At 39.8% G+C, this 16,278-nt stretch overlaps 1 protein-coding gene across 3 annotated transcripts in view; it reads left to right on the top strand.

The window, feature by feature from the left end:
* MTUS2 (microtubule associated scaffold protein 2) overlaps positions 1–16,278 on the top strand; it is a 350,179-nt gene that overhangs the window by 39,272 nt on the left and 294,629 nt on the right. Inside the window, exon 3 of one of the 3 annotated variants that reach the window (XM_039255679.1) lies at positions 13,437–13,631. The exons of 1 other annotated variant lie outside the window; for it this stretch is intronic. In XM_039255679.1, coding sequence (XP_039111610.1) covers positions 13,437–13,631 — 195 coding nt within the window. Of the gene's footprint in view, positions 1–13,433; positions 13,632–16,278 lie in introns of all 3 variants that reach the window. One more of the 3 variants, XM_039255682.1, reaches the window with a different exon arrangement.

Here is a 16,278-nt window from a genome sequence, read left to right as displayed (position 1 = left end):
TAAAAAAAAAAAAAAAAAAAAAAAAAAAAAAAAATATATTCAAAGGAGAATCAACACAAAAAGGAAAACAGGTAAGAACAGATCTAGTTCTTCAAGTTTCATTGAAATGTGAAGATTTGCACTCTTCAAAAGATTTATCTTTCAAAAGAAAAACAGCATTACTTTGAAATAGCGACACATCACTGAAACATTCAGTAGCAGCGAAATCTCTTTTGTTGTTCAAACAAGAATTTTTATCTGTTTTTTTTGGACAAAGTTTTGCAAGAACATAAATCCTTGATAAAAATAAGTATACTTCAGCTTCTGTGCATAGAATTTGAATATTTGATCCTAAAGGGGATTTTTTGTAGATGTTTATTAATTTTGAAGTTACTTTAATTAATTTCTCCATTACCATTAAATCCATTTGGAAGGGTCTTTGATCTAGCATGTCATTCACCTGTCTCTTAGAAGGGTTTTTTTGTGGAGGACACACAATGATAGACCAAATTCTGTCTCTGATACAGTCCCTGTGACAATGGCAGTGGTGACAGAGACTGGAATGATAGCATTGCTTGGCCTTAGTGCAAGCTTGTTACTCAACCAAAGATAAGAATTATTTATTCTTTTTAAAAAACTTCTATTTTGATATAACAGCTTCATTGAGATATAGTCATATGCTCCCTAGAATTTGCCCTTTAAAACGATATGGTTCAATGGTTGTGTGTGTGTGTGTGTGTGTGTGTGTGTGTACATAACCATATGCAGAATTGTGCAGCTGTCACAACAGTCAGTTTTAGAATATTTATATGACCCCAAAAGAAAGAAACCGTGTACCCAGGCACTGCTCATTTTCCCAAACCCCAGCCCCTGGCAACCCCTAAACTTCTCTCTCTACAGAACTGCCTATTCTGGACATTGCATTGAGTAGAATCATACAATATGTGGTCTGTCTTGTCTAGCTTCTTTCACTTGCATTAATGCTTTCAAGGTTCGTCCATACTGTAGCATGTATCAGTTCTTAATTCCTTGTAATGACTAAAAAATATTCCAGTGTATTGGCATTGGCATTCCATGCTTTGGTTATCCATTCCTTAGTTGATATATATTCGCATATTTCTGCCTTTGTCTCTTATGTGTCATGCCGCTATGAATATTCATGTGCAAGTTTTGTGTGGATGGACCTATGTTTTCATTTCATTTCATTTCATTTCTCTGGGAAATATCCTAGAAGTAGAATTGCTCTGTCATATGGTACCTCTGTGTCTAACCTTTTGAGGAACTGCTTGATTGTTTTGCAAAGTAGCTGCACCATTTTATATTCCTACCGTGAGTGTAGGAGCCCCTCTCTCCACATCTTACCAATACTTGTTAATGTCTGTCTTATTATAACTTATAATAACCACTGGTTATTCCAGTGGGCGTGATGTGGTATCTCGTTATGGTTTTGATTTCCATTTTCCTGATGCCTAAGGATGTTATTCATCTTGCCGTATGCTTATTGTCATGCAGTATATTTTCTTTGGAGCCACTCAAATCCTGGCTCATTTTAAAATTTGGTTATTTTTCTTTTCATTGTTGAGTTAGAGAGTTAGCCATACATTTTGTTTACTTGAGAGCCATCAGGTATATATTTTGCAAATGTGTTCTCCCATTCTTAGGTTGTTTCCCCCCACTGCTTTTATTTATTTATTTATTTATTTATTTACTTACTTACTTATTTATTTAGAGAGCAAGTCGGGGAGGGGCAGAGAGAGAGGGAGAGAGAGAATCTCAAGCAGGCTCCACACTGTCAGCACAGAGCCCGATGTGGGGCTTGAACTCATGGACCATGAGATCATGACGTGAGCTGAAATCAAGAGTCAGATGTTTAACTGACCGAGCCACCCAGGTACCCCTCCTCCCACTGCTTTCTTGATTATGTCCTTTAAACATGAAATCTTTCACATTTTTTTCTCTGTTTTACTGAGAAATAGTTGACATACACCATTGTATAAGTTAAAGGCACAAGCCATGATGGTTTGATTTACATATGATGTGAAATGGTCACCACAAGAGGTTCAGCTGACATCCGTCTTCTCACACTGACACAATCAAAACAAAAGAAGGAAGAATAAAGGAAAATATTACCTCCTTGTGATAAGAACTTTTAGGATCTACTGTTGACAACTTTCCTACATATTGTACAGCAGTGTTAGCTTTAGTCATCGCATTGCACTTTACACCTCTAGTACTTATTTATCTTAGAACTAAAAGTTTGTACCATTTGACCATCTTTCTCCAGTCCCCTCTCCCCCAGCCTCCTGTCTCCAGTAACCACAAAACTGATCTCTTTGTGCTGTGAGTTTGTTTGGGGTTATTTGTTGTTTCTTTTGTTCTAAGATTCTCTATTTGAGATCATACAGTATTTGCCTTTCACTGTTTGACTTGTTTCATTTAGCATCATGCCTTCAAATTCCATCCATGTTGTTGCAGATTTTCGCATATTTAATGGCTTGAATAATATTCTTGTTTGTGCATGTGTATGCGTGTGTGTGTGTGTGTGTGTGTATAAAATAACTTCTTTATCCATTCATCCATTAACAGACCTTCAGTTGTTTCCATGTCTTGGCCATTGTCAGTAATGCTGCTATAAACATGGGGGTGTACATATCTCTTTTATGTCCTTTGCCTTTGGATATATTCCCAGAAGTGGAATTGCTGGGTTATTTTCATTTTTTGAGGGTTCTCCATGCTGTTTCCCATTGTTGTTGTACCAATTTCCAAGCCTAGGAGCCGTGCACTAGGGTTCCTTTTTCTCTACTTCCACACCGGCATTTATATCTTCCCTTTTTGATGGTGGCCATTCTAACAGGCATGAGGTGCTGTCACATTGCAGTTTTAATTTTGAAAGCTTTCGCTTTGAATGAGATTCAGGGGTTTTTTTTTTCATTTGTTGCTTAAGCTTTTTGTGTCACGTATAAGAAATTGTTGCCTAATCTGAGGTCATGAAGATTTATAGCTATGTTTTCTTCTGAGAGTTTCATAGTTTTACCATCTACATTGAAGTCTTTAATCCATTTTTGAGATGTTTTCAATATGCCGAGAGGTAGTAGTCTAACATCCTTCTTACGCACATACGTATCCAGTTGTCCCAGCACCATTTGTTGACACACCATTTCTTTCTGCCATTGAACAGTCTTGGCAGCCTTGTGGACATTCAGTTGACCATGCATGTTGACTTATTTCTGGAAACTCAGTTCTCTTCTGTTAAACTGTATCTGTCCGTACACTGGTACCACATAGTCTTGATTACTGTAGGTTTGTACTGCGTTTTGAAAGTGGGAAGTGTGGGTCCTCTAACTTTGTTTTTGTTTTTCAAGATCAGGCCCTTTCTGTTTTTGTTTTCAAGAGCTGGACTATTCTGTGTTTTTTTGAATTTCCATATGAATTTTAGGATCAGCTTGTCAGTTTCTGAAAGAAGCCAGCTAAGATTTTGATAGGAATTGCACTACATCTGTAGATCAACAGGGGAAGTAGTGCCATCTTAAGAACATTGAGTGAGTGTTCTAATCCATGAACATGGAATGCTTTCTACTTTTTTGTGTATTCTCTAATTTCTTTTGATAATGTTTTGTAGTTTTCAGAGAATATGTTTTACACTTTGCATATCAAATTTATTCCTGATGCAGCCACCTTGAAAATATACATGAACCCCTAAATTTGTTTAGATACTCATTTAGTATTAGGAAAATATGCAGGCAATTTGGAGTTATAGTAAAGCAAAATGAAATATTACAGAGTAGTCTTTTCACAAAATAGCTTTATAGTCTATAGGCAGTGTATTTCATACTTTCAAGCACTTTGGTATAAGTAAAATTAATACAAAGCAAAACCCAAAAACCATCTACTTTGATTCTCCCATATAGTTGACCTTTGAACAATGTGGGGGTTAGGAGGACCAGTCTTCCTGTGCAGTTGAACATCGGTGTGTAACTTGTGTCTCCCCAAATATTTCACTACTGATAGCTGTTAATCCAAAGTCTTACTGTTGACCAGAAGCCTTGTTGATAACGTACAGTTGATTAACACATATTTTATATGTTATATGTATTATATACTGTATTCCTACAATAAAGTAAGTTAGAGAAAAGTGTTTTAAGAAAATCCTAAGGAAGGGAAAATACTTTCACAGCATTTATTAGAAAAAAGAAAACACGTATAAGTGGATCCACACAGTTCAAACCTCTACTGTTCAAGGGTCATCTGTAATTGGAATTTTGCCAATGAGGTGATTGCATAGCTACCATGGACAATGAAATGGAAAGCCCTCATTTGCTTCTCTTTCCCAGTGGATATTGCTGATGCCACACACTTACCTCAAGAGTGTGTAGAAAGCTTTATTATCTACATATTTCATGTGTCTGGGGAGAGCAGAGCAGGCCTTCAAAGCAGGTGCAAATGGCTTGGGAGAGAGCAAGGAACGGAGCTTCACTTGAAGTTGTTGTGGTTAGGGAGTAGGCTGGGTGAGTGTGCCGTACTCAGGCTGGTGCTTGTGTGGTTTGACTTTTCATAGGTGCCGGGGAGGGGAGGGGGGACACCAGGCTTGCTCATGAGCTTTCTCAGATGGGGAGAGAGGGGGAGCCCTGATATTTGATGACTAAAATGTTCTATATTAACTTGAATTTGAACTTGTTGAGTAAGCCAATACAGTGCTCTCTGAGGCTTGCAGCCCGAGGCCATTAAGGAAGGTGAAAGTTCCATCGAATGCCTTGTTCAAGAGCCCAGCTTTACGTATTCTGAGAAGCAAAATGATTACCTTGTTTACTATTAGTAAAGTTTGGAACTCTAAAAATGGATAAGCACTGTTATAGTGAGATCTTGTATTGTGGATGTAGTAAGTGCAGAAACCTGTGTGACCTTAATTTTATATTTTGGGTGTCTGTGATACAGAAAGCTTCTCAGTGGGCTTTTTAACCTTTAAAAGGGCAACCGTTGCTGCTTCTGGCTAGACCAGACAGCCAGGCCAATGCCAGTGGCCCAAGTGTATAAAAATGTTCACATGGGATTGACTTTGACAAGAGCATCCAGTGTTGGATGACTATCTGAAGTTTGTCTAATTGTACTGACCCTTGGGAGTGTCTTGGTTAAGGGATGAAAAGCAGTATCTCTCCACAAGCTCGGTCACACGTGTGTGACAGGTAGGGTTCCTCCTAGAAAGTGTGCAGACTTCCCATTGCTGTTCCCCAGGGGGCTCCCCAGGTAGCCAATGGGAGAAGAGTTATCTCCTCTAGCACTGTGACATGAGGCAAGGGACGGAGGACAAGGAGGCCACCGCCTTCTGCAGGCAGGCTATACCGTAGGGCCGAGATTTGGTTCCACCCAGTAGCAAGAAGGCCAGGCTACCACTGCTGAGCTTGTGGGCTGCCACTTCTATAACCTAAGGCATATTGGGGACCTTGGTGTGGAGGGTCACATGTTCAGGGCAGATGAGAGCTTTACTTTTCAGGAGAGACCAGTATATGCCACTCTAATATGGTATCTTGCAGGACCGAGGAGGGCAGTTTCTTACACGGAATGCCATGAGCCACTTATAGCCGTTATTAGTGATCTAGGAACCCCAGAAGGCATGAGAGGAGGTTGCTAAAGCCTCTACGGTGAGAGCATCTCCAAGGGCACTAATGGAAGTGTGTGCTGATTGGTATTTGAACAGATTCTAGAGCCCTTTATTGGAAGGGATCCCGCTGAAGGTGAGGCAGTTTGCAAGTAGAACTGCATAAATGGGCTTATGTAAATTTCTGAATGACAAATATTTTGCCTCCCGAACCTGAAAGAGTCTAAAAGATCCTGGGCTTCTTTTAATATTTTGGATGCTGTCAGAACCACTAGCTATTTGTTGACAGTATCGGGGATGGTGTTCCCCACAGTTGACCAAATAATTTTTAGGAATTTAATTAAGGTGGCAGAGCCTTGCACTATGTGTAAGACAGTGGCCTATCCCTTTTCAATGAGCTTCTTTGTATTTATATGTTCTGCATGAGTGTGTCAGATGAATGTCCTCAAAGGAAGATGTTATTATTGTAATGTGTGCACACTTATGCTCCTGGAGAGAGGTGGATCCAGGTAAGAGCTAGCCTGCACAGGGTGTGCGTGATGGCAAGGCTGCTGAGGTGCCCTGTGGGTAGCCGCTGTGTAAAGGGGCACTTTTGTCTCTTCAGAAGTGAACGAAAACTGTGACCGAGGGACTAACGATGGGCCAGATTGGCTTGTTAATGAATAGCAGTGGTCTTGTATAAAGGCTTTCAATTCTTGCGGGCCTTGCTTTAATTCACACAAAGTCCTGTTAACTACTTTAACTGTAGGTATGGTCTGTGGGGTCCCATTTTGTCAAGCCAAGTTTTTAACGGGTGAAAAACTTAAATCCTTGAAATTTATCAGTTTAAATTCTTTTAATGTATCAATCATAGAGTGTTCATGCCCACTGTGGGATAGTATAGGGCAATGGAGACTCTGACTCTGGGAAATTTAGGCAAGATGATAATTCTTATGGTTAAGGCGAAGCATATCTATGTTTCCTTTATTACTTGTTCAGTAATTCCCTTAAGCTTATAAAATATTATAGAGGATACATATTTAAATTTAATGAGATCCCCAGGTATAGCTGTAGTTTGAGTCCCAGTATTGATTCAAGGCATAAAGTTTTGCCAATCCACATGTTTAAGGAGATGTTAGGATTAATTCAGAAGCTATGTTGTAGAAGTACAAAAGTCAGTTCCCTTTTATCTTTTGGAGGATAAATTCTCTTAGTTAATTTTGGATTTCCATTTGGGTCCCATTGTCAACCTCGGTTTCAGTTTTTTGTTTATTCTGCCGAATTCAGGCTTCTTTCCTTCTCCTTCCTCCACTCTCCTATTCTTTTCTTTCCCCTTTGCTGTTTTTACTAAGGAGTCTCTCTTTGCTTATATTTATAGATTTCCTCCAGAGAGCTTCAAATCAGTATCATCAGAGTTGGAGGCTACCCCCGCTGCTAGGGTTTACTTTGTAGGATTTAAGGACCCCAGGATTAAAGAGAATTTGAATTAACCCCTTTCACTGTACTACAGAGTTGCCATGGGTACTTTTCTCTATAACCCCAAGGATCAGGATTTTTGTTGGGAGAGGCATAGGCAGCAGCAGCAATAGAGGTATTTAAGGGTCCTGCTGAGTCATTCGCTTTTAGGAGTGCAGACCTCAGCACTTCACATAATGGCTTTTTCTCTTTTTTGGTTTTTTCCCCCCCCATTGACTGCTTTTTCATGAGCGGTCACCCAGTGGACCCGTATACAGCACAAGGTGGTCTTTTCCCTGAGCTTGGCATCACTTACAACTCCATTGTAAGGTGTGGGATAGGTCCAAGCTAAGATACTTGACCCAAAGCCACGCTAAGGACCCCACCCCAATCACATATTCCTGTCTCCGAAAATCCAATTAATTATTGAAATTTCCCACTTGGGTCAGCCTCTTGTATTGTTGGGGGTGTGGCGGGGGGAGAGTTCCCTTGGAGATGGACAGGGGCTCCTGTAGTTCGACTCTTCCGCCATTGCCTAAGGGGGCAGCACTGGGCTTTCTTATAAGCTTTCCCAGAGGTGGGGCAGAACNCGTCCTTTGTTCTGAGCTGCGACCTAGGTCACCCAAAGCCAATCAAAGAATGAGTGGAGGTGGGCACCCACGATGTGCTAAGCATGGCCCTGTGTAGGGGGAGGGGGAGGGGAATATAAAAGGGGGTGTGGGGGGTTGAAACCTGATAGCTGTTAGCAGTTAAATATAAAGGGGAGTGGGACACTCCTAAATATTTTTATCTTGTTGATGCTGTTGTAAATAAAATTTTATTAATTTCATTTTTGGATTATTTATTGCAAGTATATAGAACTACAGTTGACTTTTACATACTGAACTCATTTATTCTAATCGTTTTTAGAAATTTCATAGATATTTTCTATATACAAGATTGTGTGATCTACAAATAGAGACTAAGATTTGCTTCTTGTTTCCAACCTGCATGGCTTTTAGTTTTCTTGTCCTGCTGCCCTGGCTAGAACATTCCACAAGTTATTGAGTAGAAGTAGTGAAAGCAGACATCCTTACCTTATTCTTGATCTATGGGAGAAGCATTCAGTCTTTTCCCATGAGTATGGTGTTAGCTATGGAATTTTTTTTCATCCCCTTGTCAGGTTGAGGACATCTTTCTATTATTTCTGGTGTGTTAAGTGTTTTATCATGAAATGCTCTTGGAATTTGTCAAGTGATTTTTCTGCATCTATTGAGATGGGCATGTCATTTTTCTTCTTATGGTACTGATTTCCATGTTAAGCCAATCTTCCATTCCTAGGATAAATTGCACTTGGTTATAGTATGTAATAAATTTTGTGTGGCTGGTTTTAGTATGCTATTTCTTTGCTGAGAATTTTGCATCTGGAAGAGATAATTTTCTTTTCTCATGATGTTTTTGTCTGGTTTTGTTATCAAGGTCCATATAATTAATGTAGAAGTGTTCTCTCTCTCTCTCCCCCTGTCACTCTCTCTTTTTCTCTGGAATAATTTGTGAAGAACTGGTATTCTTTAAATGCTTGATAGAATTCTCTATTAAAAACATTTGTATCTGGGATTTTCTTTGTGGGAAAATTTTGGATTACTAATTCAATTTCTTTGTTGTAAGTATATTCAGATTTTCTTTTTTTTTTTTTCCTTTGTGTTTTTCTGGAATTTTTTCATTTCACTAGGTTGTCTGATTTGTTTGGTTATAGTTGTTCATCATATTCCCTTATAATTCCTTTTATTTTTTGCAAGATTAGTAGTGATGTCCCCACTTTCGTTCTTAATTTTACAAATTGAGTCTTCTCTCTTTTTTTCCTTGGTCGAGGTAACTAAAGGCTTGTCGACTTTGTTGATCTTTTTTAAACCAACTTTTGATTTTGTTGACTTTCTCTTTTATTTTTTCATTTTGTTATATCTATTACCATTCTGGCATTTATGATTTCCTTCCTTCTGCTTAGGCTTAGTTTGCTCTTCTTTCTTCAGTGTCTTTAGATGGAAGATTACTTTATTGCTGGGACATCTTTTTTCTTTTTTAAAGTTTATTTATTTTGAGAGAGAGAGACAGAGAAAGAGGGAGAGAGAGAATCCCAGGCAGGCTCTGCACTGACAGCACAGAACCTCATGAAACATGAGATCATGACCTGGGCCGAAGTCAAGAGTGAGACACTCAACTGACTAAACCACCCAGAAGCCCCGTCTTTCTTCTTTTTTAATGTGGGCATTACAGAGAGTGCTCCAGTGATATTCATTCTTATGGCCAGTCTCTACCATTGGCAAATCTCTCAGTCGTGATTCTGCTGGGGGGTGTAGTAGGGACAGTGGTCTGTCCCTCTAGGAGTGACAATTCTGATTTACAAGTGGGTGCCAGGCGGGAGGCAGTAGCTTCTGGTCTTGTCCCTTTACTTCTCCTGATTTTGAACCTCTAGCTTACAAGGGAGCCAGGGAAACAGGGATTAGGGCCCCAGTATTTTTGGCCTATTGTGCCTGGGGTCGTACCTCTGCCTTTTTACTTGGGCTGGATGAAGGGTCCTCTGACCTTTTGGCTTCCTGCTTGCATGTAACGTAGCCTCTGCAACATGAACCTAGCGGGAGGGCATAGGGTTGGGAAATGGTGGTAACCTGCCTCTCTCAATGAGATATTGTAGCTCTTGCCAAGGGGGAGAGGAAACCTGCTGTCGTGGCCAGAGCCACCAGATTAAAGCTTTCATCACGATGAGACAGACAGGGTTGCAGAAGAGGAAAGGAGTGCATCAGGCTCAAGTGCCATCCAGTCTGACTCTTCTTACTGGATTTAGTAGATTTCCATATATAAATGTTTTCTTTATTCACTCACTGTATGCCCTTGGAACAATTTCTAGAAACTGTAAGTGATTGTTGTTGTTTTTTTGTTTGTTTTTTTCTTGGCGCCCTTGTCAAAAATCAGTTGCCATTAAAGGTACAGATTTATTTCTGGACTCTCAGGTATTGACCTATGTGTATGTCTTTTTTTTTTTTAATAGTTTGTTGTCAAGTTGGTTTCCATATAACACCCATTGCTCATCCCCACAAGTGCCCTTGTGGGGAAGTGATTGTTGTTTTTTAAAAATAATTTTTTACGGGGGCACCTGAGTAACTAAGTTGGTTAAGCATCCGACTTTGACTCAGGTCGTGACCTCATGGTTCGTGGGTTCGAGCCCTGCGTTAGGCTCTGGGCTGACAGCTCAGAGCCTGGAGCCTGCTTCAGATTCTGTGTCTCCCTCTCTCTCTGCTCCTCCCCCACTCACACCCTTTCTCTCAAAAAATAAACATTCAAAAACTTCTTTTAATAAAAATAAATAAATAAAAATAAAATTTAATTTTTTACTATCAATGGTTGATTCACTGGAGAAAGTGTCCATGGAGCTTGTGGCACCATTGTGGAAGGGGTCTCTTTTGTGTGTGCTCAGTTTTATTTAACATTAATTGTTATTGTTTGCTTATTGAGGACTTGTTATGCACCTTCATAGGTTATTTCTGTGAAATATATTCTTGAATAGACTATATTCTTGAATAGTCCAAGGACACTGAGTAGCTGAAAAACAAATTCCTCTGACATGCTGCACTTGAGAAATAGTAAGGAGTACACATTTTTATAATTAAATTCCTTTTATGAGAAGCTAAGATTAAATTAAGGCACATTCACAGCAGCTGAATGTAATGCTGAAGATCACCTTTCACTGGGTGAGGTGGCGTCTTCTGTTGACATTTTCAAAGTGTGGTCCAGGGACGACTTGAATGAGGATCACTGAGGTGCTTGTTTAGAAAACTGAGCTTTGAGCCCCACACCAGCCTAGTTCTCATGCAGAGAGACAGTGGAGGTGTTCAGTTCACACAGCAGGCTGCATGAATGGTTTGCAAGCTTGACTACTGCAAACTTTAGCTAAATGTGGTTGAATAATAACATCAGACCCACCGTGCTAGGCACTGGTGGTTTCCAAAGAACAATGAGACCTACTCTTCCAAACCCCGAAGGTATGTAAGCTATTTGTGAGATTTATCTGGCAGAAGGAGAGGCCATTGGATAGTAACTTGATGTATAGATTATGTAAAATCTAGAAAAATTATGTACACTGATATCTGGGGCAAGACATACTCCCACAAGTAGCCTATACTCTCTCTCTCTTTCTCTCTCTCTCTCTCTCTCTCTCTCTCTCTCTCTCTCACACACACACACACACACACACACACACACACGCTATGTGCCTTTATTAGAAGGGAAAGATGGACTAAAAGAAAGTGATAGTCTGGAAGTCACTTAGAAACCTACTTCACCTGCACTTGGGATCCTGCGTTGTTGAGTCTTCCGTCTCCATGTTCTGCTACTGCCTTTCTTCTGACGGCATGAGCAGTCACTGAATATCAGTAAGGGTAGGGTAGAATAAATTCCTCTTTGAACGTTTTCAGTGCCCTTATTGCCTTACATAATGATTTAGTAAACTAAGTTTTCATTCTTAAATATTAAATGTTTACTACATGCTATGGTTCTCCTAGAAATTCTTCATTCTCAAATATGGGTTTGTTTTCTAGGAAAAACAAATTAATTCATATTCTTCTCAGGTGAGTTGATGTAATCTTAGGTCAATTATTGATTAAGGGGGCCAGGGAAGAGGTTATATATAACTAAAACTAGTATCAAAATGTGGTGGGATTAGTGTCTACTTACTGTTGAAATGACATCTAATATTTTAGCAACTCCTTTACTGTTTTACAGGCATATTCAAAATTGAGTTGGTGTAAACTTATTGTGAAGACAATATCTGATATATAGGGATATTTTCATTGTTCTGGGAGTATCATCTAAAAGTATGCAGAAGTAACAGCTGGAGGCATTGACATGACATTTAATTGCTGATACAGAAGGGCGATTACTGCTTATTAAACAGTGATTATTTCTCATCATATTTGAATATTTTTTCCCCAAACATTAGGACAGAACTGAATTAGCAATATTGCAGCCCAAAATCCCTGTTCTCTCTGCCCTCTGTACTCACCTGATTCCTCTTCCCCTCCCCCCACTTTTCTTCCCCCTCCCCCTCCCCCTCCTCCTCTTCCTGACCCAGAAATGAAGAAACCAAAGTTGTGCATATTCTGTTTTTACATGGATGTGCAACTGGCTACAGCCTCGCTCTTAGGAGAAGCTCCCAGTGAGGAAGAGGCACGAGTGGTCCAGCTTGGCATCTATTGGTTCTCTACAGATTTTCACACATAGATCTATTTCTAATGTAGATTCCTTATTGATTTTTAGATGTCAATTAAAAAGATAAATGGCTTTTTTATTATTAGTTTGCAACCTGGTTAATCTGTCAGTAGATGATAAAAAGTGAGGAGCACTGATGAACGGTATGTATATAAGCACTCACAGTAAATATGGTTGCAGGTAAAAGTTGCTAAATGGCAATAGAATTATACAGGATAGTAGGATACTTGCTCCTTTTTTATTTTAAGGAATATTAAAGAGTATTTGTGTGTGATAACATTCTGGTTCTATCTGGTATTGAAAGCCCCTTTTAGTGTGGAAATGATCATTGCAGTGGCTATGAACAGAGCCTCGTTCAGACATCATCATGCTGAGATGGTTAATTTATAGCATGATGTTCTATTGTTTTAAAATTAGCTGGCTTTGCACATATTTGGGGACTAATTTTAAAGTTTATTTTTTTGAATTTTAGTGTAACATAAAAACACATCATAAAAAAAGGAGAAAAAAACCATAGTAGTGTTAACTGGAGCATCTATCAAGTTCTGTTACAAGCAGTAATATTTATATCTTTGAGGCCGGTTTTATCTTCCTCAGTCCTTCTATTGGTTCTAAAGTGCTGAGTCAAGTGCCCAAGGTTACACAGCTAGTAAATCATGCAGACTGGATTTCAGTCTGGTCAGTTCCATGTTTTATGCTCACCTCATTCCTACAATGAACAGAATGCTAGCCAACAACATGCTTCTGTGACTTCTCATTGTGTATAATTGCTGATGAATATTTGCCACAAGGGCTCTCTACCCATTGCATGTCAGATTTTAAGGTGTATGTCAGTGTCACAATTCTAGGGTAACTTGCAACCATATATGTGCGTTCCATTCAGCTTCCTAAGCACCATATACTGTTATTTATACTGTTATTTATGGCTGTATAATAGGGCTGGTTGTCTGCTCTTTTCTCACCTGCCTGCTGCCTCTCCTCCTGTGCAAGTTCTCTGAAGCTCCCAGCCCACAGCTAGGAGCTTTTCTAAGAAAGATATATTTGTGAATATGCTGAACCGCACCATGCAAGATTAATTGTGACCAGTTTATGATAGAGTTAGATTACTATTCATAGTCTGTGTATTCCTCTATCTCGTTGCCAATTGATGTTTGTTTGTTTGTTTGTTTGTTTGTTTGTTTTATAGCAGATTTAAAGAAAGCCTCTGGTTCAAATGCTGCAAAATCCAATCTACCAAAATCTGGACTTCGTCCTCCTGGATACTCACGTCTCCCGGCAGCCAAGCTGGCGGCATTTGGCTTTGTGCGGAGCTCTAGCGTGTCATCGGTCTCCAGCACCCAGTCCGTGGACAGCGCGCCCACGGAGCAGAGCAGGCTGGCCAACCGTAAGTGGGCAGGGTGGGTGGGTGGGGCCAACCTGAACTGTTCCCCTGAAGGACACGCCCCTAGGACCATGGGGGTGGGCAGCAGGTGAATCAGCATGTGGGTATAACAGCTTTATTTCTTTGTGTATGAAAGAGTTGATTTGATTTCCTTTTATTTTTTCTTATTTTATTTTACTTCCTTAATCTATCATCGTTAGGACTTTAGGAAATGATCTACTGAAGAGAAGAAAGCCTGTTTGACATTATCATTTTATTCAGTTATGAGGATTTAAAGTGCCAGAAAAAAACTTTTAAATCTAGAAAATGACTTAGCCAGGGACTGATTCCAGGAGCCCTGTGCCCCATGGATTCTAGGTAAGAAGTGAAAGAAAGCTCCAACATAGGTGTTACCACATTGCGCTGTCATGAAACATTATGTATTAAATATTGCTGGTGAGAATCCTTTCAGTGCCCAGGGATTACCTGTAATGCCTTCATTTTGGTGGAGAACTTGGCTGGATTTCTCAAAGTTAACTAAACAGTGTTAAAAATAGAAAAGTACGGCTTTATTTTTGACTCTTTATAGTGTTTATTAAATCAAGGATCAGTTAGGTGTAGGGTGGGGCTGGTGGGGGAGGACAGAGCTCTCATTGTCCCATGGGCATCTCTGTGGGACCAGCCCCCTGATGCCCAATCGCCCCCACCCAACACCTCTTCCCTCAACACATCCCCAGGACACAGTATTACAAAAGCGAAGAAAAGCAGTGTTTTTCTTCTTTTACAAATGGCAGGGGTCAGGGGAGGGGTGGTTGAAGTCCATTACAAAGGCAACAGCTTTTATAGAACAAATACAAAGGAAAGAGTGCAGGGCTGGGAAGCCGAGAACATAAACATTGATGGGGGTACCTGCCTCCTTCCCATAGATGGGTGAGACAGGCTGGTGGGCTCAGAGCCAGTGGGGACCGAGTCCAGGAGGCCCCTTGGGACTCCAGGACTGCATCATCTCCTTGCATTTAGAGGCAGTACCTCAGGGGTTAATGGACGAATTTCCAGTCTCCACGCTAAAGGACCCCACTGCAGAGTGGGGTACTAGGAGGAGTGGGAGTAGCATGCCGGAAGCTTCCAGACGCCCCCATGAGCTGAGGGATGCTGCTCGAGGCCTGGTTTCCGAGACTGATGTTGGAAGTTATATCTTAAAGTGTTAATAGTGTCAGAGCAAGTCACAAACAGCCACGGTTCCTGAAGGAGATCTGGAGGCTGCGCCCCTCAGCAGAGCCTTTGACGACCACAGGCCATCTCAGCCTGTCAACTTCAAAGTCACTGTTATTGAATCTGAAACCATGACATCTCAGATGTCAGTTAGCAAGGAAAGTCGTAGAGGTTTTCATGCGGAGTGGTCTTTGGGAGGGATTACAATAGTTGAATCGGGCTGAAGTAGTAAGAGAAAGAAACAGAGAGCAAGATGGGGTGATTGGGAGGGGAGGGACTGGGAACGAGATGGATTTATATTATTTTTTTAATTTCCTTTCTCCGAGCTTGTTTTTTCTCTATCCTTTCTTGGGTTCAAAGAGATGATGCATGGCACATTTCTACCTGCAAAGTTCTACGTTTTGGTCTACGTAGTTATTCCTGAAAATAATGCATTACCTTTCCCTTTATCTTGATGTGCTTGTAAGCAGTTTCTGAGAGATTTTTTTGCTCACTTGGTTTCCTAAAGGTGCTGCATCTCACAACTGCTTTCACACAGGACTCATTTTTAAGAATACACTTGTCATGAGGGATTACATCATGGCACAGTAGATTCTCAAAATCTGAAAGAGCTTTTTGCAAATGTTTAACACATATTTTATTTTTAGATGTGTGTGTATATTGATGATCTGAAGATTTTTAAATATAGGAGCAATTATTTGTCTTTTTTAGTAGTAAAATCCCTAGTGGCATGTTTCTCTTTTAAAGGGAGCATAAGTGATTTAAAAAAAAAATCTCTTATGGTATATATCTTTCCAAAGAAGAAGTTAAGGCCTTGGTTTCCTTAAAAAATAATAGTAATCTCAGGATGATGGAGATACCCTATTCCCATGGTAGCAGTTTTTGCTAAAGGAGAGCTGATAGGTGTGGACAGAATAATTCCAGGTGTGCTTATGGAATTTCTTCTCACATCTGCTTCAAGGGATACTGGAGAGGGGACACCCTGGATACCCAGGGAGACAAGAGCGATTATGTGCCAGGGAAAATAATTCCTACTTTAAAGACTTCGTAGTAAAATAATAAGTTAATTATTAATGCATAGTTATTAACATGCAGTACATCAATATAAATCAGTTATTAATACATAATAAACATGTATTTAGAATTCCTTTCCAGTTTTTAAAAAAGGAGCATTAGAATTGATTTGTAATTATTTGCCAGCTAACTATTTGTAAAATGTATACTTCACCAATAAACCACAGAACAATGTCTCACTTATTTGTATTGATATCTTCATGCCATTAACCACTCTGCTTATACTTGTTATTAGATGTAATGTCAAGAAAAATGTTGTTTCTGTTCTTTAGTGGAGATATGATGCTTTGATGACAAGGATTAAGTAAAATATGGGGCTCTCAGAAGAGAACAGAGTCCTTAGATCAAAGCTAGGAGCAAAGCATTGTTGGTTTAGCTCATCGAA

Source organism: Hyaena hyaena, unplaced genomic scaffold (assembly GCF_003009895.1).
Source record: "Hyaena hyaena isolate Hyena2069 unplaced genomic scaffold, ASM300989v1 scaffold_11, whole genome shotgun sequence".
Lineage (NCBI taxonomy): Eukaryota > Metazoa > Chordata > Mammalia > Carnivora > Hyaenidae > Hyaena > Hyaena hyaena.
This window is presented reverse-complemented; position numbering and strand designations above follow the sequence as displayed.